Source organism: Mesocricetus auratus, unplaced genomic scaffold (genome assembly GCF_017639785.1).
Source record: "Mesocricetus auratus isolate SY011 unplaced genomic scaffold, BCM_Maur_2.0 Super-Scaffold_100042, whole genome shotgun sequence".
Classification (NCBI taxonomy): domain Eukaryota; kingdom Metazoa; phylum Chordata; class Mammalia; order Rodentia; family Cricetidae; genus Mesocricetus; species Mesocricetus auratus.
Genome location: NW_024429219.1, coordinates 6,134,731 through 6,162,500, shown reverse-complemented (window position 1 = coordinate 6,162,500; position 27,770 = coordinate 6,134,731). Strand labels below are relative to the sequence as shown.

The window sequence follows — 27,770 nt, the reverse complement described above, 5'->3', positions numbered from 1 at the left end:
AGTAGGATCTCACTATGCATCCCTGGCTAGCCTGGAACTTGCCTTGCAGACCAGGATCGTCTTGAACTCAACAGAAGTCCCCCTGCCTCTGCCTCCTGAGTGCCGGGATTAAATGGGAGCACCACCACACTCAGTGATGATTTAAGTCTTGAGAGCCTCTCTCAGTCTGAACCTGGTTACTGTGATAGTCTTGAAGGCCGGGTATGTAGCTCAATGGTAGAGCCTAGCATACAGGAGGTCCTGGGTTCCATCCCCAGCACTGAAAAACAAGCAAGATAGCCCTGCTGCTGGGAGAACACAGAGTTTCTAGCAGTTCCAGGTGGGGCCAGAGCAGGGCGAGACCATCTGGAAAATGCAAGGCTCAAAGAAAGAGAAGGTGAGTGAAACAAGACAGAGGGATACAGGGAAGAGAGGCTATCACACACAGGCCACAGGACAGACCAGAGCCCCAGGCCTAGTCCCACATACAATCCAGAGAACCACCCCCACTGCCCCACAGAAGAGTCGGGGAGTCCTGGAGGAAGTTAGACCCCCCAAATCTTTCGGAGACCGAGTTCAGACTTCATTTGTGCGAGAGTGTCTTGAAAACCACAAGAAAGACCCAGCGACCAATCTGTCATCCGCTGGGGCCAGAAGAAGAGGCTCATTGGATTTGGTGGTCAGTGACCCCCAAGGGCACACAGTTTGGTAGGGGTGAGGGCAGAGGGCAGGTCCTAAAGTTAAGGACCACTCCAAAGGCAGGAATGGTCACGACAGTTACCGCTCCCTGTCCTCCATCTCCCTGTCTTCTATCTCTCTGTCCTCCTCCTTTCTCTCCTCCAGCTCCCTGTCCTCGGGTCCCCTGTCCCCTGTCCGCTGTCCCCCTGTCCTCTGGCTTGAGTGCTTTCTCACAGGCATCACGCTTGTGTGGTCAGAGCTTATGGCAAATAAGTATCCAGACTCTAGAGGTTTGCACTCAAGATGTTCTAAAGGCTAAGCCAGGCATGGTGGCAAATGTCTGTCTAGAACTTGCAAGGTGAAGGAAGAAGGGTTAGGAATTCAAGGTCATCCTTGGCTACATAGTGAATTCCAAGCTAGCCTGGGGTACATGAGAATCTACCTCCAAAGTCCAAAACCAATCCCCTCCCCTAGCAGTGACACTTTAGGTGAGACAGAATGGAAACGTGTCAGGACAAGTGAGTCTTAGCAGGGAGGGTTTTAAGTGATGACCACAGAGGTAGAAAAGGCAGGACCCGGAAGGGGCTTCTAGCCCCCAAAGTCAGACACATTCTGAGACAAATTGGGCCCAGAATCTCCTCTGCCAGAAATTTCCACACTGTTTCATGATCCAAAATGTAGACTAACCTTGGTCACTTTTGTCACCTGCTCTTTATCTTGAAAATGAGAACATGAAGAAAACATTAGACTCTCATGCACAATTAAAATGAAAAACATGGCTGGAGAGATGTCTCAGTGGGGCTCAAGTCTTTAATACCCCAGGTTTGGGGTATCTCAAAGATCTAAACCACAGTGATTACAATTATTTACTAATTAGTTCTAATAATTATTTCTAATCCTTTAATTTCTCAGTGTAACTGGAAATAAACAGTAAGGTTGTAGGCTAGGACATGGCTCAGTCAGTAAAATACTTGCCACACTGAGGTTTTTTGTTTTGTTTTGTTTGGTTGTTTGTTGTTTTTTGATTTTTCGATACAGGGTTTCTCTGTATTTTCTGTATTGCTTTGGAGGCTGTCCTGGCACTCACTCTGTAGACCAGGCTGGCCTCGAACTCACAGAAATCCACCTGCCTCTGCCTCCCGAGTGCTGGGATTAAAGGCATGTGCCACCGACATCCGGTTGACACTGAATTCTTATAACCCATGTCACAGCTGGACATGGCAGTGTGGATCTGAATCCCAGTGCTCATATGTCAAGGTGGAAGGCAGAGGCAGGAAATCCCCTGAAGCTGGCAGCCTCCAACCTAGCAGATGAAGCACCAGACAGTAATAGATCCTATTTTAAACAAGGTAGAAGCTGATAGCAGACTCCTGAAGCTGTCCTGAGTCCTCCACATGCGTGCCCAAAGTCACACACGCACACGCGCACACACACGCACACACACGCACACACACACGCAAACACACGCACACACACACGCACATACACGCGCGCACACACACACAAACATACACACACAGACACAGACACATGCACACACATTGGTACACACATACACACATGTATACACACACGTACACGTATATACACACACTCACACACAAACACACACATTGGTACACACATATACATACATACACATATACACACACATTGGTACACATATACACACATATACACACGCAAACACATATACACACAAACATGCACACTCACACACGTATACACACACACACACACACACACACACACACACACACACGCACGCACACGACCACAGTGGTTTGAATGAGAAAGGTCCCAGATGGCATGGCTCCAGTATTTGAGCCCTTGGCGTCCAGTTGGTTGTGTAGTTGGGGAAGTCTGTGTGTATTTGAGCCCTTGGCGTGCAGCTGGTTGTGTAGTCGGGGAAGTCTGTGTGTCACTGGGTTGGGCTGTGAGAGTATGTACATCCTCACCTGCGTCTACCTTGCTCTCTGCTTTGTGCTTGTTTGAGCATGCGTACTCTAGGCTTCCTCCTCCACCACCCGCCACGTGCCTTCTCGCACCGATGGACTTTTATCCCTCTTGAACCACAGCCAAAATCAATTCTGTCTTCTTTAAGTTGCCTCTGGCCATCATGTTTTATCACAGTGGCAGAAAAGTAACACAGAGAGCTAGGTGGTGATATGTTATTTATGATTCATTAAAGCTTGCCTGAGGATTCAGAAAGCAAAGTCAATCACAAGCCATAGGAGCAAGGCACACCTTTAATCCCAGCAGCCAGAAGCTAGGAGGTGGTGGTACACGCCTTTAATCCTAAGACTCAGGATTAAGAGGCAGGCGGATCTCTGTGAGTCCGAGGCCACCCAGATCTACACAAGACTGATCCAGTTCTGAAGAGAAACAGCCCACACAAAGGTGATCTCAGCACCTGGGATCACACGCCTTTAATCCCAGCGTTAGGGAGGTAAGTAAGACAGGAGCAGGGTCTCAGTATGGGGCATTGATTCTCCAGCCCCACGGAGGATAGGAAGACATTGAGTCTCGGGAGGAGAGGCAGCAGGGTCAGCCCACTCAGCCTGAGGTAGCGATGAGAGCTAGCGGCCCACTTCTTTTCTTTGCTGTTCTTCAGCTTGAAGTCTGAACCCCAGCATCAGGCTCTGGGTCTTTTATTCATCGTGTGACAGAGACAACAATACACAGAAGGCCTGTGAGATGGCAGAGCTGATTGACACTTGCCAAGCCTGACAACCTCAGCTCAAGCCCAATGACCAACATGGAGGAGAGAGGAGTGACACGTATGCACTGTGACACATGCACGCCTCCACACATACGCAGAATTAACAGTGGCATTAATAACAATTAATTAGTTAAAAGGTAAAATCTAAGGTTGCCTTGTGTTGTGACCCCGCTCGGACACCCCATGGGGGAGGGGGTGAGAAGACTCAGCACCAAGGACTCAGGTGCTGGGAGCCAGTGAGTAGCAGAGCTGCCGCAGACTCATTCACTAGAGAAGTTTTGTTTTGTTTTTTTGGTTTTTCGAGACAGGGTTTCTCTGTATTGTTTTGGAGGCTATCGGTCCAGCCCAGCCTCGAACTCACAGAGATCCGCCTGCCTCTGCCTCCCGAGTGCTGGGATTAAAGGCGTGCGCCACCACAGCCAGGCTCACTAGAGAAGTTAAGCCTGCCTTTGTGCCCTCCCAAGGTTCTGTTGGCTTAGCTGGCTGACTCCCTGCTGTTGTCCTTTTCTCGCTGATGTCCCTGGGTCAGGTGTCTCTCTCTCAGCAGTCTCTGGGTACAGAGGCAGGCTGGGCTCATGCAGCCCGGCCTGGGCACCTGGGCAGGCCTACTGCGGCTTGGGTAGGTCGGCCTGCGGTTTCTCCTACAGCCTTGTCTTGTCTTGTCTTGCCATGGTGGGAATGGAATCCAGAATCTTTTTGTTTTGTCGCATTTTCTCATTTTTGCCTTGTTTTGTTGAGACAGGGTTTCTCCGTGTAACCCTGGCTATGCTGGAACCAGGCTGGCCTTGAACTCTCAGAAATCTGCACAGCTCTGCCTCCTGAGTGCTGGGATTAAAAGTGTGCACCACCACTACTGCCCTGCTGAAATCCAGAATTTTATGTGAAGTAAGCAGCTGATAGTCAGAGAGCCACCTCCCAGCCCTTGGATTTTGTTTTTATTTTTGTCTTGTTTTTGGGTTTTAGAGACAGGGTTTCTCTGTATTGTTTTGGAGGCTGTCCTGGAACTCTCTCTGTAGACCAGGCTGACCTCAAACTCACAGAGATCCACCTGCCTCTCCCTCCTGAGTGCTGGGATTAAAGGCATGCACCACCAACGACTGGTTTGTCTTTTTTATATACAAGTTCTTACTGTATTTCCCGGACTGATCTCAAACTCATGGTCCCCCTGTCCCTTTCCCAAGTGCTGAGATTATAGGAGTTTACCACCATGGCCAGCAAGATTGCACTAGAAAAAAAATTGAGATGCTTTCCCCTCAACAGACAATTAGCCCAGTGCACGAGGGAGCTACATCTGGAGAAAGAACACAAGAGAAACCTTGGAGGTCAAAACTGCAGCTTCCTTTAACTTCCAAACCTCATGTTTGGAGACCAACCAGTGTCTTTTCCCCTCCTTGTGACAACTGGGGGGCTGCTGGCTGGGGGCTGTAGGTTGCAGAGATGTAGCCCCTCTGCATGTGGAGGCCCCTGGCGAAACATCAGCACGGATCTTATCAGCCTGCCGAGGAGAACGGGCTCCTGCAAAAAGCCATTAAGGTCCAAAGGACAAGAAGATCACATACTAAGTCAGCCATGGGCAAACTCGGCAGTTCCAGCCTGCAGCCGAGCGAGCAGGGTGTCGGAAACTTCAGAGAGGCAGAGCGGACCTGCTCGCCTGCCTGGATGAGGATGGATAAGACAGGGACAGAGACGCCTCTGCCCACACCACACATGAAAGGGGTAAGTGCCAGTTTTGGAAACTGCCTCTGTCCCACGAACCTGGAGACCTTTGTATGCAGATAAGGGTCCTGGAGTCAATCTATCAAGGAGGGCTTGGAGGGGAGTGCCTACCCAGATGGTCACAGGGGGACTACCGAACCCAAACCCCGCGGCTCAGAATAAGCATACTCAGCGAAGCTTGCGGGGGGAGCGGGGGTGGGGGGGGGCACAGATGACGCTGCTTCACAACCCTCATCTACCCTGTCCCTCCACCCCTAATGGCAAAGGCAGGAAAAATGTGTGCCCAGAAACAGGAAGGAGGCCTCAGAGCTCTGACAGCACCTGCTTGGGTCACCTTCCCGAACAGCTCCCTCCCCCTCCTCCCAGGATCATAGTCGGCTCCCGGGCAGATCTTCCTTTCCACCTTAGGAAGAAGAGGGGGCCTAGCCTCCCTCACCCCACCCACCCCCAATGCTAGATGCCCCAGGAACCAGCCCGAACCAGCCCTACAAGAGTGAGTCCCTGACCTTGGAAATCTCTCCCGCAGAGCCTCAAGCCCACGCTGGTCCTGACCACTCTAAGCGCATCCTTTGGCTCAGCCTTCCAGTACGGCTACAACATCTCTGTGATCAACACGCCTCACAAGGTAGGCACAAGGGGCGGCCCATGGGTGGAAGTCAGGTGCTGTCTTGCCTCTGAAAGCCTCCGTCCTAGACTCCCCCAGAGGCTCACCTCTGAGGGCCAGAGGCGGCTAGAGCCGGTCATCTTTTCTAGGCGCCTTAGTGCTAGGGGACCTGCCTGGAGACTGTGCTCAGGCGCCTTGGGAGGGCCATGTGTGGATGGCTGGGTTTGGGGCAAGGAGAAGCACCAGGGATAAACGTTGGCTGGACCGAGTTCAAGAGGAGACAGGTGGTGTGAAGCAGAAACCTGGGCAGGACAGTTGTAAAATAATTTTGCTATATGGGAGCGAGACTCCGAGAAGGAAGTTTAACAGGGGGATAATGAGGGGCATAGCCTGGGTTTCACGCAGTAGGAGCCATGTGTATACGGATGGGAGATTTGAGGTACAGAGAGAGAGAGAGATGGAGAGAGAGGGGGGGGAGAGAGAGAAAAAGAGAGAGAGGAGAGAGAGAAAGAGAGGGGGAGAGAGAGAGAGGAAGAGAAAGAGAGAGGGAGAGAAAGAGAGAGGGAGAGGGAGAGAGAGAGACAGAGGGAGAGAGAAAGAGAGAGAGGGAGAGAGAAAGAGAGAGAGGGATAGAGAAAGAGAGAGAGGGAGAGAGAGAAAGAAAGAAAGAGAGAGAGAGAGAGAGAGAGAGAGAGAGAGAGAGAGAGAGAGAGAGAGAGAGAGAGAGAGACCAGTGGAGCAGGACCCACAAGAACAGATGCAGAAAGGATGTCCCTGAAGGAGCGAAAGGGACAAGTGCCTTGGGTGGCACGGTCTATTCACTTAAGGTGTAAATTCAGCAGTACTGAAAAACAAACCGGCATCACAGAAGACAGGTGCAGCAATGCTCACCGGTCGTCTCAGGTGCTGAGGAAGTGAAAAAGGAGGATTGAGAGTTCGAGCCCGGCCTGGGTCAGTGAGACCTTGTATCGAAGATGGACAGGTAAATAAACAGACAGACAGACAGACAGATAGATAGATGTCATTAATTTAAAGCTATTGTTTATTTATTTATTTTATTTGTTTTGGTTTTGGTTTTTGGTTTTTCAAGACAGGGTTTCTCTGTATTGTTTTGGAGGCTGTCCTGGAACTTGCTCTGTAGACCACACTAACTTCGAACTCACAGAGATCCGCCTGCCTCTGCCTCCCGAGTGCTGGGATTAAAGGTGTGCGCCACCAACGCCGACTCAGCTATTGTTTATAAGAGGAAAAGCAAGTAGTTACCCATGGTATATATACATATGTGAATATGTACAACTAGGAATTGCATTTCTATGCATTATGTATGCAGATATTAGTTGCTTATTATCATCGATTCAGCACCTTTGATCTTATGAAGGTTTTAGTGGTTATTAGGTTTTGCAATACTGAGGAGCAAACCCAGGGCTTCTTACCAGAAAAATATTGCACCACAGAGTAACATCCCTGGCCAGGTTATTTTCCTAAGAAATATTTTATTTCACTAGGTATGGTGGTGCACACCTTTAGTCTCAGCACTGGGGAGGCAGAGACAGGAGGATATCTTGTGAGGTCAAGACCAGTCTGGTCTACATAGAGAGCTCCAGTACAGCCAGAGCTACATAGAGAGACCCTATCTCAAGAAGAAGAAGAAGAAGAAGAAGAAGAAGAAGAAGAAGAAGAAGAAGAAGAAGAAGAAGAAGAAGAAGAAGAAGAAGAAGAAGAAGAAGAAGAAGAAGAAGAGGAAGAAGAAGAAGAAGAAGAAGGAATATGCACGCATAATTGCATTTATTTACTTGTATCTATTCAGGCAGTCTTGAGTGTGCCTGAGTATGTGTGGGGCATGTACTGCCACAGTGACTGTGTGACGTCAGAAGACAGTAAGATCCTCTCTCTGCTTCTCCTTGAGGGTCTGACTCAAGCCATCAGCTTTGGCTGAGCGACCACTGGGCCATCTCACTGCTCCCATTCCTAGGTTTATCGAGGCATTATATACATCAAGCTGGCCCTGAGCCATCCTCCTGCCTCAGCCTCTCCAGTGTGGTGATCAGAGGCATGAGCTACTGCTGGTGGTGGCCCTGTCAGAGGAGCAACAGTTGGCAAGCGAGTGTCAGCCCACCAGGAGGTGAATTCCTGATGGATGAATCTCAGATAGGCAAAGCCCCAAGACCACAGACTCCAGAGTGTCTTTTGCTTCTGCTGTGACTACCCATGTTTGCCGCTGCCATCTTTCTCTGGCAAGGTGTGAATGGGTGATCCCCACTGCCTGTAATGTAGCGTGTTTACCTCATGGAAACATTCCACTCCACTGGGCATTTTACCTACATTACTATGAAGATGATTCCTTCCTAAGCTGTCTAACTGATAATAACGTTAGTTCCGATAGAGTTTTGATGATTGAAACTAACTACAAGGAAGTGTCACACAGCTAGGGCTTAGCTGCATAGATTACAGCTCAGGTTAATGATTAAGGAAAACAGTTGAGTCCCAGGAGCCGGGCTGGCTTGAATTTCTTAAATCTTGATGTCGAAAGATGCAGCCACAGGTTTCAGTGCGCGTCACAGCTGAAACGAAGCCTTAAAATGACGCCAGGGTAGATCGAGACGTTGTGATGACAGCTTTGAGATGAAAAACCCTAGAAAACAATCTTAAGTTCACAAGGACATGTAGCTAAGGAACAGACTAGTTAGGTTAGGGATCAAAAGACAAAGCAGCCCAATTCTTACCAGCTGACGCACTCTCCTTGCTAGGATTGATTAGTGATCAATGATGATGATTAATTGACTGGCAATTGTTTTTCCTGTATAAAAGTTTAGGGTTGTGATTTCTTTAAGATTCCTTATAAGATTACCTTTCACGATAGGTAATCAAGTGATTGATATGTTCTTTGTAAACACTCTATGTGGCCTGCCAGCAAAAGAACTGGCTGAGAAAAGTACATTGCTTGATCACACCCTGTTGATCTATAACAAGTTGCTCAGGTATGAACGAACGTGGCTTCTTGGGACATGTTTTTCACCTATAATACATAAAATCTTTAATCATATGAGGGATATGGGAAACATGCTGGGTTTTTTTTTTACTTGTACTCATTGTAATCATTCACTTGAAAATGAAATGTAGACACATTGTCATTTTTATATTGCTTGAAAGATTTTGCTGGGGGTGTATAAGCTGTAAGGGAAAGAACAGAGAGTTTGAAGAAAATCATCAAGATAGAGAGCAGGGACATCTCTGGATAGAAACAAGATTGGAGAATAAAGAATACAGAAGGAAACCGTCAAAAGAGTGTGTCTTCCCCTCACCCACTCAGATAAAAAAGTCATCATTCCTTTTGAGCCCTGCACTGCTGGAGGCTGGCCCCCAGGGCCCGGAAGGCTAGACTTTAGTCTACCACTGAGATACACCCCCCAGTTTGGGATCCTTTTTTTTTAAAGAATTTACTTATTTATTATGTATACATACAATGTTCTGCATGCATGCCTGCAGGCCAGAAGAGGGCACCAGATCTCATCACAAATGTTTGTGGGCCACCATGTGGGTGCTGGGAATTTAACTCAGGACCTCTAGGAGAGCAAGTGGTCCTAACTGCTGCCATCTCTCCAGCCTCTCCTCTCCACCGCACGTTTTAAGGCAGAATCTTGGTAGTTGAGTCTAGCCTCCCACTCTGGATGTAGCAAAGCTGACCTTGAAGTTCTGATCCTCCTGCCTCTACCTCCCCCTAGTGCTGAGATTACAAGCATGCACCACCACAGCTGATCTTATTCAGGGTTGGGGATGGAACTCAGGGCTTCCTGCACACTGGGCAAGTACTCTGCCCTCTGAACTGCATGCCCAGGCCCGGGCAATCTCTTCTAAGGATGATATAGGTAAAGAGTCATCACAATTATAATTAATGTACTGGCTACTTTTATGTCAAGTTATGCAAGAGAGAGCCATTTTGGAAGAGGGAACCCAACTTGAGAAGATGCTCCCACTAGACAGGCTGGTGGGCAAGCATTTTCTTGATTGATGGTTGCTATGAGAGAATGCAGCTCACTGTGGGCGGGGTCATCCCTGGACAGGCGGTCCAGGTTTGCATAAGAAAGCAGGCTGAGAAGCCCATGGGGAAGCAAGCCAGTAAGCAGCGCTCCCCCATGGCCTCTGCTGCAGCTCCTGCCTCCAGGTTCCCGTCATCCGTTCCTGCCCCGACTTCCCTCAGTGATGGGGCGTGAGCTGGACGCTATAAGAGACAATGAGCCTTTTCTCCCCAAGATGCGTCAGGTGTTTTGTCACAGCTATGGAAGTCTATCATTCCAGGCAGCAGCCGATGCTTTATATAATGGTGAGGGGATTAAAGCTACAGAGGTTGTCAGCTCCCCAAAGTCACCCAGCTAGTGTGAGTCTTGTCTACACTGCCTCTGGCAGCATAAGGCTGTGAAAGGGAATTTTCAATCTTTGTTCTTGTTGTTGAATCTGCCTTCCCATCTCTTCCCCGTTGCACACAGAGTGTTATTTTGCTCTCAGCTGCCCACAGGGCGGCTCGAGGTTCAATGTGTACGGCCGGTACTGGCAGGAATAGTCCGCTATGAGACGGCAGGGGGCAGCTGAGGACACTTTCATCGCCATTTCTATGAGTCGCATAGTATCCTGAGCAACGGATGGGGCCCTGTCTTTCAGGTCTTCAAGTCGTTTTACAATGACACGTACTTTGAGCGGCACGGAAAATTCATGGACGAGCATTCCCTGTTGCTCCTGTGGTCCTGCACCGTCTCCATGTTCCCTCTGGGAGGCTTACTGGGGTCCTTGATTGTTGGCCCGATGGTCAATAAATGGGGCAGGTAAATAGTGATGTCATTCCCAAACTTGAAATTCATCACAGCAAGCCGCAAGCTCCCCTGACGACTGAGCTCCTGCTGCGTAGCCGAGACCACCCTGAGATCAGATCCGAAAGCAAGCTTCCGCCTTGCCGCACACATCTGGGCACAAACTAGCCAGACCCTTTGGGATCTCTTTCCTGGGCAGCCACATAGGAGAAGCGTCCTTCCACCGCCTGCCCCAGAGACCCCGCACTCTCTGAGGTCAAGGTTCTGGTGGTACTTAGCTTGGTGCCTCGTAGGCACTCATGGCAGGTGTTCAGAAATGTCACTGAAGGAGATTCGTCCTGGGGTCAGACGGCTTCTGGTCCTAGTAGCAGGTGTCCTGAAGTTGGGAACAGGGCTGGGTGAGTCACCACACGTGCCTTGGCCTCGTATCTTGGTTGGAGGGGAAGCCCAGATGTGTGCACTTTGACTGCTCGAAGACCCATGCTACACAGGCATGGCTGAAGATAAGGCGGGCTGTACGGGTCAAGGTCCCAGGAAGGGGAACCCTGGGTTAAGGTCTTGGGGTGAGGCCCAGCTGCCCTCTGCTTGGCCAGGTCAGGCTTGAACTTGTCACACCAAGGCAGGCTGTGTGAGAATGCGGAGTGGAGAACCCACAGGGAAAAAGAACTCTAAAAACATGGCGGTTTCCTTTTCCTGCGTTAAAGAAAACATTATCCGCTGGAAATTGTCTGCTTATGAAAACTGCACCCGGAAGCCTCTCCTCTTGTAATACTTAGTGGACGGTGAGCTCGTCCTTTCTTGTGCGGTTGAGTGAAGAAAGAATTCAATAGATTTGATCATGCCATAGGTCAGGCTATGTATGCTATCACCTTGCAAACATTGATTAGACTATTGTAGAACCCAAGCTCTCCTCCTCCTCCTCCTCCTCCTCTTCCTCCTCCTCCTCCTCTTCCTCCTCCTCCTCCTCTTCCTCCTCCTCCTCCTCTTCCTCCTCTTCCTCCTCCTCTTCCTCTTCCTCCTCCTCTTCCTCTTCCTCCTCCTCTTCCTCCTCCTCTTCCTCTTCCTCCTCCTCCTCTTCCTCTTCATCCTCCTCTTCCTCCTCCTCCTCTTCCTCTTCTTCCTCCTCCTCCGTTATGAAACTTTGGTTGTAGAAGCTTAAAGACCTTTTTTTTTTTTGAGATAGTGCCTCACTTTGTAGACCAGGCTGACCTGTCACTCAGAGAGATCCACCTGCTTCTGCACCCCAGGTACTAGGATTAAAGGTGGGTGTCACCACACCCAGCCTCTTAAAGACAGTCTCTTGTTATTTTGTTTAAGTTACCGGTAATGAAACATGAACCGCCAGTCAACAGTCCCACGTGGAGTTTATTGGTAGAGAGGAAAAAACGGGGGGTGAGAGGAGACCAACCCGAGCAGAGAGAGAAGGGGGAAAGATGGAGCAGAGGTTTAAAGGGGAAGCCCGCGCATGCGCACTGAGTCCTGTAACCGCAGTCACGTCACTGTGCGTGCCCCGGCCCCGTCGTCAGGGGGCTGGGGTCAGTATGATGCTGGGGTTCCAACACAGGCTCCTCAGGCCCTTACTGCAAATGAGGAGCCAGAAGGTGAAGTGAAGTCAGCCTGCCTAGTAGGGTCCCGTCAGCCTGCGCTTCCCTGAGGCCTGCAGGTTTCTTGGGGTTCAGGAAGGGTAAGGGGTTACCAGGAATACAGGACTGCTATGTGCTATTTATCCTCCTGGGTCTTCAGGGGCTCCAGGGGGAAGCTTCAGGGCTGTGGCAGCCCTAGGGAGAAAAAAGTGGCCAGGGACAGCCCGAGAGCACTTCTGAGTGTTGATGAGCAGGGGACATTTCCATAAAGACCCATAAGCCCTGCTTCACCCACAACAGTCAGGCACTGGGCCCTCAAACCACTGGTGGCTCCAGGCCTGAAGATGGGGAGCAATTAGCAGCCCCTGGAGTGGGCGTGGCAGAACACAGCTATAATCTAGCCCTCTGGAGGTGGAGGTTGGAGCATTGGCAGCCTGGGATACATGAGGCCCTCTTTCAAACAAACAAACAAACAAACAAAACCTAAAAAAAGCAACAAGGGGTGGCGTCCAGGGCCCGGGGGGCACCCAGCTTAGCGCTGCTGTACAGGTCTTCCCTCCCTCCCCGCCACAGTCAGCTAGTCCTGTTACGCCCAGTCCGAGGGACCCCAAAAAGACCACCACCAAGGAGACGACTCCCTGAATGCAAAGGCAAAGGTTTCTTTATTAATGAAGCAGAGGCAGGGATCTCACTTGCTCAGGGGTGAGTGAGATGCCTGTTTACAGCTAAGGGGGTTTTATAGGGGAAAGGCCATAAGGCTGAAAGATTACAAAGTTTCCATGATTACACAGGGTAAAGCAATAACTATATGCTTGAGAAAATGCAATTGAACAGGAAAGGGCAGTGGCCATTTGGTCGTGAGTGTGTTAATTATCCCTGGGACAAGGTTTTTGTTTTTGTTTGTTTTTTGTTTTTGTTTTTATGAGACAGGGCTTCTCTGTATTGTTTTGGAGGCTGTCGTCCAGCCCGGCCTCGAACTCACAGAGATCCGCCTGCCTCTGCCTCTCGAGTGCAGGGATTAAAGGCGTGCGCCGCCCGCCGCCACCACCCGGCAGTGACAGGGGTTTTTAACAACTGTTAATTGGTGGAATTTTGGTCTTCTTTGGGACAAAGGAATGTTGACACAGCTGGGCTTTAGACTTCTAGTTACGTACTCACACAGGGGGTCAGATTCTTTTGTCCAGCTCTCTCTTTTTGTGCTGTCTTAGGTAGCTCAAGATCAGAAATTCCTTTTTTCCCTGTATGAGCTTTGTTAATTTTTCCTATTACAGTCCCATTTTGCACCCATGTGTCATGGGAGTCTATCTGGTCAACATCCCTGGCCAGCTTGAGGTCTGGTTTAGACATCGCCAGTGGGGCTTGACTAACCCAGTCACCGGAAGCTCAAGCGCTCCAGAGACGCTGCAGTGTTTGGGATGCACTGTGTCTCCACCACTCCTGTTAGCAAGCCCTCCCCTTCCTGGAGCTCTGACACACACTTTCTCTACTGCTTTACCATTCTTGGTCAGCTTGGGAGAGCATTATATATCGCAAGAGTACTGGTCCCATCATGAGGAGTACCCCTCCCACGAAGGACCAGTCATCTGAGGGGCGGGGATTGCTGCACATGTGTGATCCCAGGGGACACTCCGGTTCACACAGCCCCACCCGCCAACACTTCTAGGGCATAGGGTAGCTCATTTGTAGGGGACAGCCTGGAACACTGGGTTCGGTGTGGAAACGCCTGTTCCGGGAAACCCTGTCCTCTGGGCCCCCGCTGTCTTGCAGAAAAGGAACACTGCTGATCAACAATGTCTTCGCTGTGACTCCTGCCATCCTGATGGGAGTCAGCAAAGTGGCCCGGGCCTTTGAGCTGATCATCTTGTCTCGAGTGCTGGTGGGAATCTGCGCAGGTACAGAGAGTGGCACTGGTGAGGGGCAGCTCTGAGACACGGGTGCCCAGCCCTGGGGACCAAGGATAGACACAGGGGTCTAGCTGTCTGCCCTTTTCCTCCCTAGGTGTCATTCATTTCCCAGTCCTAGGCCCTAGCAAGCCCCATGCTTTCTAGCCCCTCCCACCATCCCTCCCCTCCCTCCCTTCCTTCATCCCTCCCTCCCCTCTCTCCCACCATCCCTCCTTTATGTCTTTCACCGCACCTGGAATCCCAGCACTCCGAGGGCAGAGGCAAGTGGATTGCTGTAGATTCAAGTCTAAATTGGTCTGTATAGCAAGCTCCAGACCAGCCAGGGCTACACCATTTAATGAAAAAAAAAAAAAAAGAGATGAAAGGAGGAGATGACTACTCCTAGACATGGTGGATTGGAAGGTTTATTGTAGATAACAGGCAGGGCATAACCAGAGGCACCTGGAAGGGTCCAGATTGAATGGGACCCTGAGCTGGACCATCTGAGGGGAGGCAGGAGAGGAGAGGAGAGAGCCAGGAGCCAAGAGGCCAGGAGGGTAAAAGGCAAAAGGACCAGTGTAGCCAAAATGACTGATTATATAGGAAGAGCCGCTGGGAGAATGGCAGCCCAGCTCAGTCCCTGGTCTGGAGAAGTTTAGGGTAGGAGGCATGAAACACCAGCCAGGAGGACTCTGTAATAGGCAGGGGCTGGGGGATGCTGGGAGAATCTGGCAGCCAGGGTCTGCTTTGATATGTTGGATAGGGACCTCAGCCTCAGCCTTTTCTCCCGGGTTTGAGACCTAACAATCATGAGATCTTGTCGGGGAAGGGAGGAAGGTGGGACAGAAAGCAGAGGAAGGGAAGAGCGGGGAGGAAGGAGACATTTTACTGTGAGGAACACTTAACAGTCCAGTTTTGCAACTATCTGCCAAGGAAGGCAAACACTTTAAACTGAGACAGAATGGCTTCAAGGGCAAAGAGTACAGAATCCAGTGTATCTGTCTCAGTCATTAGGATTCTTAACTATTGTGGCTCCTCTTATTTTTAAAAAGTAAGAGAGCTAGGGCTAGCAGTGTGGCTCAGTGGTAGAGTGCTTATTTTATGTATACACACATGCACACACACATACACATACACACACACACACACACACACACACACACACACACACCCCTAGGTTCAATGCTTGCTGGGTCCGGCCTGTATCAGTCCTATGCTGCAAGAGCTATCTATTTTGGACTGATGTCTTTAGGGCTGTGTTTGGAACCAGCTGAACAGCCCCAGGTCCAACACTGAGTGGGGGAGTGTGGGTCAGGGAAGTCCTAGTTACCCAGTGGTGTTACGGAGACAGAGACATCATGTCATCTCAGGAAGGCTCTCAGTTAATACTGAAGACCACGGCTTATTCAAGCATCCTCTTAAATAGCTTTCCAAAAGCGGGGGTACTGGCAGAAGACATCTATTATCCTGTATAGAGCTGATATCAAATATTTCGTTTAATCATCAAGACACCACTAAAACTGCACATCCTCACTAACCTTCTGGCAAGTCCCACTCATCCCCAGGTACATCTATCTAGCCCTCAGCATGGGTGTGGGTCCACCCAGGGCCCAGGTCTTTTGTTACACAAACTAGGAGCCGTTTTCCACCATGGCCATGCCATCCGAAGGTAACCAGCTGGCTTCTAAAAGACAATAGGGTAACTGAGCTCCTAGACTTGAGCTGAGGCCAATATCCGTAACATTATGTTTGGGCCCCTGACAAATGCCCAGAACCACGCCCACAGAAAATAAGAAAGAAAGGGCTGAGAAAAGCTCAGTGGTAGAGTACTTACCCAGCATGCATTGGTACCACAAGCAAGACAAAGCAAAGGCTATGTAAGTGATGTGCACTTAAGAAATAACAGATCAGCCGGGTAATGGTGGTTCCTGCCTTTAATCCCAGCACTCGGGAGGCAGAGGCAGACAGATCTCTATGAGTTCGAGGCCAGCCTTGTCTACAGAGCGAGTTCCAGGACAGCCTGTCTCATAAAACCAATAATAATAATAATAATAAGACTTGAATATTGAAGTCCACATAGTTACCACACAGCATAGATTCCTCCGCTGAAGAGTCCTCTGGCCCAGAAGCCAAGAAGGTAACAGTATCACTTTTGAATGATGCAGTAACTAACAAAACCAAAATAGCTACTCTGTAGCTGAAGAGGGGAAAGTTTACCCCAAATTGTCAAGGCTTTCTCTTGGGAAAGCAGAGAAAAACAATGGGGGTGGTGTGTGGTGGTGATGGTGGCCATGGTGAGGGTGTGGTTTTGGTGGCAGTGGTGGCGATGGTGGGGGGTGGTTTTGGTGGGGGGTGGGGGGTGGTTTTGACGGTGGTGGCCATGGGTGGTGTGGTTTTGGTGGTGGTGGCGATGGTGGGGGGCTGGTTTTGGTGGCAGTGGTGCCGATGGGGAGGTGTGGTTTTGGTGGTGGTGGCAATGGTGGGGAGTGGGGGGTGGTTTTGGTGTCGGTGGTGGTGTGTAGTAACGGTGGTGGTCAAGGCAGGGGTGAGGCTTCTCTAGGGTTTTAAGAGAGTAGGTACCTGACCTGGGGGGAGGGGAGCCTGTGAACTGTGGGGAGGGCTTTGCAGTTTATATCGGGTACTTGTGAATATATTGATGGAGCCTAGAGGCTAGCAGAGACCTTGATATGCTACTAGGCACCACAGGCATAGGTTAATGGAGGAGCCACAGGTCCCTGTTGCCAGAGGAAGAATGACCCCTTTTAGCATGTAGGGACTATCTTCTCAAGCTCCCAAATGAATGGCTTGCCTGCCTTTGGCTAAATGCCAGACTTTTGGAAAAGGAATTTCTTGGCAGACCGTTTTCACACTCCAGCAGGGCTGAAAGGGGAGGGCTGGAGAAGCTGTGGTTGCAGGTTCAAACTAAACAATCAGCATCAGCCCCTCTTCCCGCCCCAGTGGGACTCAAGAATTAAGAGGCAGGTGGAGTGGACCTTAGACATGGGTTCTGAGAGCCTGGTGCCTGCTTTTGATGAGCCTGGCTCCCGTTTTGTCTGAATCAGGCATCGCCTACAGCGCCCTTCCCATGTACCTGGGGGAACTGGCTCCCAAGAACCTGAGGGGTGCATTAGCGACGATGACCGAGGTATTTGTCATCATTGGAGTCCTCCTGGCACAGATCTTCAGTCTGCAGGCCATCCTGGGCAACGCCACAGGTAACCAGCAATATGTGTGGATCGGGTGGGGAGAGATGAACCGTCGGCACGCATGGTACTGACGCTGGTGCGGATGCTGGTGCAGCCGAGCCCAAACTTACCAGTGGTCCAAACAGGAAGGTGTCTTGGTGACCTTTAGGTCAGCTTGTGGATTTAGAGATAAGCCATGCTAGGCTGGCCAGCCAATGAGCTCCCTGAATCTGTTTGCCAATGCTCCCCCACCCCACCCCCAACCTCCCGCCAGAATGCTGGGGTCATGGGCACAGACTGACACAGCTTTTTAGGTAGGTGCCGGGGAGTCAGCAGAGGTCTTCTTACCAGAGTTCTTACCCATCAAACCCTCTTCCCTCTTTTAACATGGGTTCCCTTTGCAGGCAGCCGCACCGTGGCAAGGACTAGGTGCCCACCACTCTCGCTTACCACCTGGTTGGGCAAGGTGGAGGTGAAGCAGGAGGGGACACCTGGGACCCTGCGGCAGACTCACGTCTCAAGCCATCACGGTTGTCCTGTCCAGGTTGGGCGATCCTGTTGGCTCTCACAGGGGTCCCTGCGCTGATTCAGCTTCTCTCGCTGCCCTTCTTCCCCGAGAGCCCCCGCTACACTCTGATTGAGAAAGGGGACGAAGAGACGGCAAGGCGAGGTACTGGGACACGGGCTACAACCCCACCCACAGCCCCCAGTGCACAAAAACAGCACAGAGTGGGCAGGCGCCATCAGGCGAGATGGCGACTGGGGTCAGGGTCACAGGGTCTGAGAGCAGAGAGCTTGTGCTGGGTGGATAGCGTGGTCGGGGTGAGACCTGGGTTCTGGAAAACGGTCTGTCTGCCGTGCAATGGAAGCAGAGGGTGAGTGTGGCAGCCTCCTCTCTGCCCTGCAGCTCTAAGGAGGCTGCGAGGCTGCAACTACGACGTGGAGGCCGAGATGGAAGAAATGCGCGAGGAGGAGCGCAAGGAGCAAGCAGAGGGTCGCCTGTCCGTGCTCAACCTCTTCAGCTTCCGGCCCCTGCGCTGGCAGCTGATCTCCATCATCGTACTCATGGTGGGCCAGCAGCTGTCCGGGATCAACGCGGTGCGTGCGCGCGGTGATGCCTCTCCCCAGAGTTCTGGTCCCTTGGGTCTTTTTTAATGAATTTACAGAAAGCTCAGGGGTAATATTTTGCATTTTGATCCCTGTGAAGCTCAGTCTGGCCTCCAGGAGGGATGAGCTGCAAAGTTGGTGCTGGGTGGAGAGGTTCAGGGAGCGCGGTGCGTGGTGTTACTCTGGGTGTTCCCTTCGCAAGAAACACAGCCTAGGCCTGCAAGACCTCAGCGTTAAGGCCGGGCTTTGGTGGCGCACGCCTTTAATCCCAGCACTCAAGAGGTAAAGGAAGGCAGATCTCTGTGAGTTCGGGACCAGCCTAGTCTACAAGAGCTAGTTCCAGGACAGCCTCCAAAGCCACAGAGAAACCCTGTCTGGAAAACCAAAAAAAAAAAAGAATCTGGATACCTGGATACCTGGTATGCTGAGCTTCAGGAGTTCAGGCAGGAGATCCCATGCCGCCTGGTGGGCAATAACGTTGATATACCCATATCAATGATGCAAAGGAACTTCAGTTTTGCCAAGAAGTTCTCCTTGACTCTGGACTTTACTCAGCTGCCTGACGATACTAAAGCTGTGAAGCTCCTCAATGGTGCAATTTGATTCTCTGTGACTCATGAAGAAAGTTCCCAGGACTTGCTGGATGAGGTTCTACAGGAGCTTCAGAACCTCACTTTGGAGCAGAAATAAAAGGGCACACCACCCAAGAACAGAGTGATGTGATCAAGAGCACATTTTGTTTGTTTTCCAAGACAGGATTTCTCTCTGTGACAGTCCTGGCTGTCCTGGAACTCACTATGTAGGCCAAGCTGGCCTCAAACTCACAGAGACTCACCTGCCTCTGCCTCCCGAGTGCTGGGATTAAAGGTGTGCAGTGCCTGGCCCCATCTTAATCAGAGGACATCCACATATGGCTGAGTTGGGGGATCAGGGAGCCATGTGGAATACCCTATGTCGGAAACCTCTCCAGGCTAGCCCTGTTCAACTTCCTGCAAACCCACTGTGCTGTGGTCCACAATGAGGTCACCGCAAACACACCAGACAGGCACGACACCCACTGACCTCCTGCAGGACGGGGATCCACGTCCTTCAATCTCCGCAGCCCACCAGCAGCCTGGCAGGGCAGACTCGGTGCGCACACTCCTGTCTTCTTGACGGACATTTAAGGTTTGTCATCGTCCCAGCTGACCTCAGAGACTCTGCCTTGAACTCGAGCTGACAGAGCAACTGCCAAGCCCTAACTTCTTTGTGTCCTGCAGAACCTGTGGCACCTCTGTCCCTATTCCCTCCAGTCTCCCCACCAACTTTTTCAACAATGTTTTTGACAGACAACTGTTGATCCCGGGGTTTTGTTTGTTTGTGTTTGTGTTAACCGTTGAAGGGTTCTTCTAGGTCAGGGTGAGAGCAAAGGAACAGGACTCTATTGCAGTCAAGAGAAAACACGGCAAAGCTAGCTATATCTGGTCACACACACATGACCAGTCCCCACCACGTGAACAACAGTTTCTTTGAAAGTCTCCATCTCAGGGCAGAAAGCGTTCCTCCACCCCTCTAGAGGGAGCTAAACCTGCACCTTCTGTTCCTGGCAGAAAATGGCAGAGGGGGAGCTGCCCTGCTTCCTGCCTCCAGTTTGCTTTTCTGATGGTCCTCAGCATTGTTTGCATTGGGTTATTTTGTGTGTGTGTGTGTGTGTGTGTGTGTGTGTGTGTGTGTGTTGTTTCCTTTTGTACAATAAAGATTAAATTTCATAAACACAAACAAAAGATGGGTAAATAGATGGAGATAGTGGAGATAGCTCATCAGTGAAAGGAAGACAGTCAGATGGATGGATAGATGGATGGATAGATAGATAGATAGATAGATAGATAGATAGATAGATAGATAGATAGATGTAGATAGCACATCAGTGAAAGGAAGGAAGACAGTCAGATAGATGGATGGATGGATAGATAGATAGATAGATAGATAGATAGATAGATAGATAGATAGATAGATAGATAGATGATAGATAGATGTAGATAGCACATCAGTGACCACCACTGGTTGCTTCTGCCCAGGATCCGGGTCCCATCCCCAGCACCCACATGGTTACACACAACCACCTGTAACTCTACTTCCAGGGGATTCCAACACGCTCTTCTGGACACCATGGGCACCACATACACATAGTGCACAGATATATGCATGCAGGCTAAACACTCATGAACACAAGACAGAGAGAGAGACAGACAGAAAGACAGAGACAGAGACAGACAGACAGACAGACAGACAGAGAGACAGACAGACAGAGAGAATCCTGCTAGAAAGAGAGAAAGCAAAACCAGGCCTTATTTACAGAAACTGGTGACTGTACTAGCGAAGTTCGGCCATGAGTGTGGTTCTGGGGAGCTGGGACAGGATGTCCAGGGCAAAGAAGCAGCTCCACCCTCCCTGCCTCTCCCTACCATTCACGTTTTTCTTGCTGTGCACCTGTTTTCTTTGCTTCTTAGTCCCCAAAAGAAAATCTCCTGCCTGTAATAATTTACACTCTCTGTAAATGACAGCAGAGAAGTGCCTCACCTCTGATACCAATCACCGACTCCAGGGAGGGCCATAGATTGGTCCATCCTGGGTCAGGAGGCCCTGGTAGGCTCACTTGCTGTGTAAATTTGATGTCCTATTCTATGGAGGCTGTTTTCACTCCATCTGTGGACAGTCAAATACCTAGAGAATCTCAAAAGTCCATTCTGGAGACGTCAGAGAAAGGACAAGTGACCCTGCTGGTGTCTAAGAAAAAGTAACAGGAAGGGTTGACACCTGGTCTTCAAGAGTTGAATTATAGCCGGCAGTAGTGGCTACGCCTCTAATCCTAGCACTCAGGAGGCAGAGGCAGGCGGATCTCTGTGAGTTTGAGACCAGCCTAGTCTACAAGAGCTAGTTCCATGACAGCCTCCAAAACCACAGGGAAATATTGTCTAGAAAAACCACTGCTCAAAAAAGAGTTGATTTAGCAAGTAACCTTGGGAGCCAGTGGGGACCACCCTGGGACTGGGTCAGAACCTGCATTTGCAGGGTGTCAAGTCACATATGGAAAGATGCTCCCACTTTATAAGCACAGAAGCCAAGACTCAGAGATAGCAGAACCTAAACTCAGCACAGAGTCAGACCTACCAGGTGCCTAACTTCACCACTAACTTCTGTCTTCGTTCCAACCCAGATGCCACAGCCCAGGCTCCCTAGCCCAGCTTCCAAAGTGAGAGTAGGAACCTAGTGACATGTCTCTGGGCCTCTGCTCACAGCTCTGACTGTGCTTTAGGTCAACTACTATGCAGATGTCATCTACACCTCGGCTGGTGTGGACCCCACCCAGTCCCAGTACGTGACAGTGGGCTCCGGTGTGATCAACTTGGTGATGACTATCGTCTCGGTGAGCTACTGGGGAGGCCCCTCTGTCTTGTTGCAGGGTCCCCAAACGAACCCCTCCCCCCCTGAAGGCAGCGGCTGGTGCAGATGCCATGGAAAGGTGCCGCTCACTGGCCTGCTCATCGGGGCTTACTGTGCTCACTTTCATATAACACCCAGCACCATTAGCCCAGAGAAGGCACCGCTCATAATGAACTGGACCCTCCCACACCAATCACTAACCAAGTAAACGCCCCATAGGCTTGCCCTCAGCCCTATCTCATGGAGGCATTTTCTCAAGTGAGGGTTCCTCCTCCCCTGTTATGCTAGCTCGTGTCAAGTTGACACAAAACTCTCCAGCACAGCAAAGGTGACCACACCCACCCAGAAAAGGCCAGACTGGGGCACTGTGGCAATCTCCGTGACCCACAGAGGAAGCAGGAGAGTGAGGCCAACATCGTCTCCCATGCTGCTCTCAGACTCTGAGTCTCCAGGGACAGACAGAGCTGGTTTCCTGTCCGGGATTTCTCCAGGCTGGGGTGAGGGGTGAGGAGGCTGGTGATGGTAGCTGGCTGGCGATGTTTAGGACGATGGATGCATCTTGCCCAGAAGGCTAGAGGGGAGGGACAAAGTCATACATTGGTACTGAGGCCCCTTCTTCTTTGCTCCCCTTGAAGATGAGAGAGGCACTCTCAGACAACGCCATTGGTCAGCCACCTCCCGGCACTAGTTACCCACAAGAGGAGCAGCCCCTCCAAGTGGAGAGGCCCAAAGATGCCAAAGCCTTACACGCAGAGTCCAAAAAACATGGTTATTGTGCTGGCTCCGCAGTTCAGAGCCCTCCCTGGTCCTGCCCGGGGCAGCTCACAACCCACTGTAGCTCTAGTTCCAGGAAATCCAGCTCCCCCTTTTGTCCTTCGAGGGTACTGCACGCATATAGCGTCCATTATAAGTCAAGCAGGCACACAAATCCACATAAATAACTTAATGTGGTTTTATCGGGAGTAGATACCCAGTGGTCTATAAATGACAACGACCGCAGTGTGGAACCCCAAGGTGTAACCTTCACCAAATAGGTCACCTGATGTAGCAGGGGTGAACAAGGGCCATGCCGGAGAGGGTGGGTGGAGGTTAGGAGTCAACCCTTCCTACTAAGTCTCCTCCTCACCCCCCTCCCCTGCAGGCAGTCGCCGTGGAGCGTCTGGGGCGGCGGATTCTCCTGCTGTCTGGCTATGGCATCTGTGGCTCTGCCTGTGTGGTGTTAACTGTGGCACTCCTCCTTCAGGTCTGTTCTCACGAGCTGCCCCGTGGGTGGGGGGTGCCCCAGGGGGTTCCAGGTCCCAACTGCACGGAGGGATCTCAGTCCTTTCCAGCTGCCCCCCTTTCGTGGGCAACAGCCTCAGAAAACTCGTTTTCAATGTAACGTGCATGAGTGATCTTGGTGAACGGACTGCTCTGTCTCCCTCCTTATCCTGGAGGCCTCTGTGGGCTCAGAATTCCTGCAGCCGGAGGGTGGAGCCCACAGGGGACTCAGCTTCCACTAAGTCCTGCTTCTCCTACAGAGCACGGTCCCTGAGCTGTCTTACCTCGGTATCGCCTGTGTCTTCGCCTACATCGTGGGACATTCCATAGGCCCCAGTGAGTTCTCGAACGCCTCCTCTGCCTGTGCCGGTCTCTGGAGCCTGACACACATCTGGAGCTCAGTAGACATTTGTGGAAAGGGTGGCTGTCCTTCGTCCATTTGTGTCCACCGCTACCCCTCCAACAGCCTCTGACCTACATATACAGCCCGGTGTTTCTCTGTTTTGTTTTAGTTGGTTGATTGGTTGGTTGGTTGGTTTGCTTTGGTTTTTTTTTTTTTAAGATTTTTTTATTTATTACATATACACTGTTCTGCCTTCAGGCCAGAAGAGGGCACCAGATTGAATTGTAGATGGTTGTGAGCCACCATGTGGTTGCTGGGAATTGAACTCAGGACCCCTGGAAGAACAGTCAGTGCTCATAACCTCTGAGCCATCTCTCCAGCCCCTTGCTTTGGTTTTTTAAGACAGGGTTTCTCTGTGTAACCTTGGCTGTCCTGGAACTCACTCTGTAGACCAAGCTGGACTCCAACTCACAGAGATGCCCCTGTCTCTGCCTCCCGAGTGCTGGGATTAAAGGTGTATGGACCACCACCATCTGACCTGTTTTGGTTTTTTTTTTAATCCGACTCATACTTTATATCCTTGGCTGGCTTTGAACTCACAGGCCACCTGCCTCAACACCCAAGTGCTAGGATTACAATTGAGCATTACTCTGCCCAGATCTAGGCCCACTCGGTTTTTAAAAATGTATCATCTGTTTCATTCATGTGTATACACATAATAAATTCCAGGCCAGCCAGGACTACACAGTCCTCTGCTACAAGGTGAGCTGAAAGCCAGCCTGAGAAAAGTGAGCTCTTTCTAAAACATAAATGTATGCATTTATTTTGGTTTGTTTATTTTCAAAAAAAAGATTTCTCTGCATAGTCTTAGCTGTCCTAGAACTTGTTCTGTAGACCAGACTGGCCTCAAGCTCAGAGATATCTGCCTGCCTCTGCCTCCCTTGTGCTGGGATTAAAGGCGTGCGCCACCACTGACCAGCCAAATGTATTGTTTTACGTGTTATTTAAAGTTTGTGTGTCTACATGCTTACATAAGCTACAGAGCATATGTGGAGGTCAGAGGACAGCTGTAGACATTTGAGATAAGACTCCTTATGGGAGAAATAACGAGAGAGCTGAGATTGGAGATCTGGCACTGCCTTGCCCATACTCAATTCAGGGGGCAGCAGTGTGTAAGCCAGGAGCTCACGGGGCACAGCAACTCCTTGACAAGCAAGAATTTCAAAACTGGGCCAGTATAGAGCAAGGGCTGGAGAGGATTTGTGCTGTGGGGAGCCTGAGAAGCTTTCCATCCTCTGGGTTGCTACAAACCTTCCCTAGCATCCGGCTGATGCCGGCTGCCACTCTTGGCTCTCCAAGCCTTTGCTGTAGCTGGGGGTAGAGATGGAGTTTGTTTTTAGCTCCCGGTGAGGGCAGGGGTGTCCACACTGGGAGGTAGGGTGCTCCAAGGATCTGAGGTTCAAACTGAGGTCCCTCAAGCATTCTCATCCCCCAGTCTCCCCCAGCAGGGGTGTCACACCGGGAGGTAGGGTGCTCTAAGGGTCTGAGGTTCAAACTGAGGTCCCAGTGGGGTTCAGGGCCCTCTGACCCTCCCTTCCGCCCAGGTCCTGTCCCGTCAGTGGTGAGGACAGAGATTGTCCTGCAATCCTCCCGGACAGCCGCCTTCACAGTCGATGGGGCTGTGCACTGGCTCTTCAACTTCATCGTGGGCTTGGCGTTCCCCTCCATGCAGGTGAGTGGCCCTGCGTGCCAGCCTTGGCCACCCTGCCCTGCCTCAAGGCCATGAGTAGTTCCTGCTTTTCGAAGACACCCTGCCCCCAAGCCTAGGGATGTAGCTGGGTTTCCACCTAGGCAGCACAAAGGCTTCTCCCCAGCACAGAGGAAGCTGCATATGATGGTGGTACAGGCCTGGGAAATCAGCACTTGGAAGGTGGGGCCAGGAGGATCTGGTGTGCAGGGCCATCCTGAGCTACATAGAGATCTGAGGCCAACCTGGGGCGTGTGAACTCTTACGTCAAAACACATCTGCCAACTGGAAGCGACCACGAGTAGCTCCCGGGTGCGGCATGTGAGCTCTTTATATGGACTTACATTGCTGGGCTGGCAAACCCAACACACATGAAAGGCAATCCCCTCCCACTGCATGGTATGCCCAGCCTGGAACTCTTAATCCTCCTCCTCAGCATCCATAGTGCTGGGTTTAGAAGCTCGTGCCACAGCACCCAATATACAATCCTTTAGTAAGCCGAGCCCCACTGAGAGCGGCGATTGCACCTCAGGGTTGGAAATGGCTCTCTGTTAAAGATCAAAAATGACAGTGTCAGCAGAAGGGGGTGAACCCTTGCTACCTCCCTCCTCTGAGTCAGCCAGACACAGGCTTCTGATGCAGGAAGAACCTAGAGCCTGTGAAGTCCCTGGGAGCCAAACACTAAAGACTCCTTTTGGAGGTGCGGGATGGGCCGGTTTTCCCACTGATTCTTCCTCCAGGAGAGGAATAAAACTGGCCATGAGGAAATCCCTGTGACCCACAGACGTGCCATGAGTGTTGTCTGAAGGTCTCCCTCCCCCTCGGCCCCTCTCTGCTCTAGGCGGCCATCGGGGCCTACAGCTTTCTCGTCTTTGCCGCCCTCTGCCTCCTCACGGCCGCTTACATCTACGTGGTGATTCCTGAGACCAAGGGCAAGACCTTTGTGGAGATAAACTGTGCTTTTGCCAAGAGAAACGGAGTGGAGTTTCCGGGCGGGAATGACGTGGTGATGGCCAAGCCTCACACACCCTCTCCGCCTGCCAAGCAAACGACCTTTTGACGGCTCTGCGGACCCTCACACACTCCGGCTCCTTTCTCTGAGAAGGACACTTGGGGACCAGATCTTCTGAGCGGGAAACAGCTCTGAGACTTTGGTGTTCGCGTGTGGTGTGTGCTTGTGATCTCCACACTGGACAAGCAGAGACAGGGTTCCGGAAGCTCACTGGTCAGCCAGCCTAGCCTGGTCCGGGAGCCCGAGGTCCCGGTGGCAGGCCTGTCTCCAAAAGCAAGGTGGACCGTGTTGACGGAAAATGACATCTAAGGTCATCCTCGGGCTTCCATATGTGTGTACACAGAAATGCTCATGCACATGCCTGCATGTGACATGTGACACACACACACACATACACACACACACACACACACACACACACACACACAAAGCATCTACAGTCAGGATGCAGAGCCTGCTGATGGCGCCCCATTCGTCTGGCAGTTAGGATTGGGTCCTCCCACTTCAGTTAACCTAATCTATACAATCTCCCACAGACATGCTCAGAGGTGGATGCCCCTCTGTAGGCTCTGAATGGTTTATTACCATTGGTTAATAAAGAAGCTGATTTGGCCAATAGCCAGGCAGAATAGAGCCAGGTGGGAAATCTTTCAGGCAAAGACACAGGGAAAAAGAAGACTTAGTCTAGGAGACACCAGCAGTTGCTGAAGAAGCAAGATGTGAGGTAACAAGCCACAGGCCTCGTGGCAATACAGATGAACAGAAATGGGTTGACTGAAGCTGTAAGAGCTAGTTAATAGTAAGCCTGAGCTAATAGGCCAAAGAGTTTGTAATTAATATTGAGCCTCAGAGTGGTCACTCGGGGACTGGTGGGTGGGAGAGAAACTTCCAGCTACAGAGGTGTGTCTCCTGAGGGATTCCGGATCCAACCAAATCCTGACTGAAGGTCAGTATTGGCCACCACAGCTCCCTTCTTAGAGGCATCCCTTTGTTACAAGGAGATGAACCCTCAGACACAGTGTATAGCAAGTGAACGTTTGTGCTCCACGCATCGAGGACCTCAACCATTGAGGTGTGGCCCTGGGGTTTTTAAAGGCAGAGACTGTCCAGGCATCTCGCTTGGCAGCTGAGGGGATGGGGGGGGGCTTCACCGAGTAAGTAGTTTGAAGCAAACAGTTTCATCAGAAGCTAAGGTAATTGGTTGTCCAGCTGGAGGGAGTTCCACAGGAACAGGCAGCTAAGATAAACGTTATTAGCTTGAACCCAGTCTGCACAACCTTTTGACAAAGGCTGGGACAGGCTAGCTAGCACATTTTGACCTTTGGTTCCTAGAATAGAGTTGTAGTTCTCCATCAGGGAGATCAGATTCTAGTTCAGCAGTTCTCAACCTGAGGGTCTCGGCCCCTCTGGGGGTCAAATGACCCTTTCACAGGGGTCCAACATTTGATTCATAATGGTAGCAAAATTAAAGTTATGAAGTAGCTTAACAGTTGGAGTCAACCCAACATGAGGAACCATTTTAAAGAGTCGCGGCATTAGGAAGGCTGAGAGCCACTGCTCTAGTTAGACCTGAAATGGCCTCCGCAGGAGTGCGAGACGGAGGGGCCTCTGCACTGTCCTGCCCGTCACACCTTAGCCCCTCCCTTTTGCACCCTTCCCTTCCCCAGAAAGCTCACTGGGCCTCTGGGACATTATACTCCCCACTGTCACTTAGTGATGACATACC

General features: G+C 50.9%; 1 protein-coding gene across 1 annotated transcript; it reads left to right on the top strand.

Moving 5' to 3' along the window:
• Positions 1 to 4,898: 4,898 nt before the first annotated feature.
• Positions 4,899 to 26,662, top strand: Slc2a7 (solute carrier family 2 member 7). Its single transcript, XM_040735057.1, has 12 exons — positions 4,899 to 5,095; positions 5,622 to 5,720; positions 10,356 to 10,516; positions 13,852 to 13,976; positions 17,030 to 17,182; positions 17,697 to 17,822; positions 18,060 to 18,250; positions 21,555 to 21,665; positions 22,824 to 22,925; positions 23,203 to 23,278; positions 24,890 to 25,017; positions 25,874 to 26,662. The coding sequence occupies exons 1-12, from the start codon at positions 4,949 to 4,951 to the stop codon at positions 26,090 to 26,092; spliced, it is 1,638 nt and encodes a 545-aa protein (XP_040590991.1). The 5' UTR covers positions 4,899 to 4,948; the 3' UTR covers positions 26,093 to 26,662.
• Positions 26,663 to 27,770: the final 1,108 nt, after the last annotated feature.

Coding starts and splice junctions, on each gene's coding strand:
- Slc2a7 (XM_040735057.1), top strand. CDS start 4,949: ATGGGCAAACTCGGCAGTTCCAGCCTGCAGCCGAGCGAGCAGGGTGTC. Junction 22,926..23,202: donor CTGTGGCACTCCTCCTTCAG/GTCTGTTCTCAC, acceptor CTTCTCCTACAG/AGCACGGTCCCTGAGCTGTC. Junction 25,018..25,873: donor TGGCGTTCCCCTCCATGCAG/GTGAGTGGCCCT, acceptor TCTCTGCTCTAG/GCGGCCATCGGGGCCTACAG.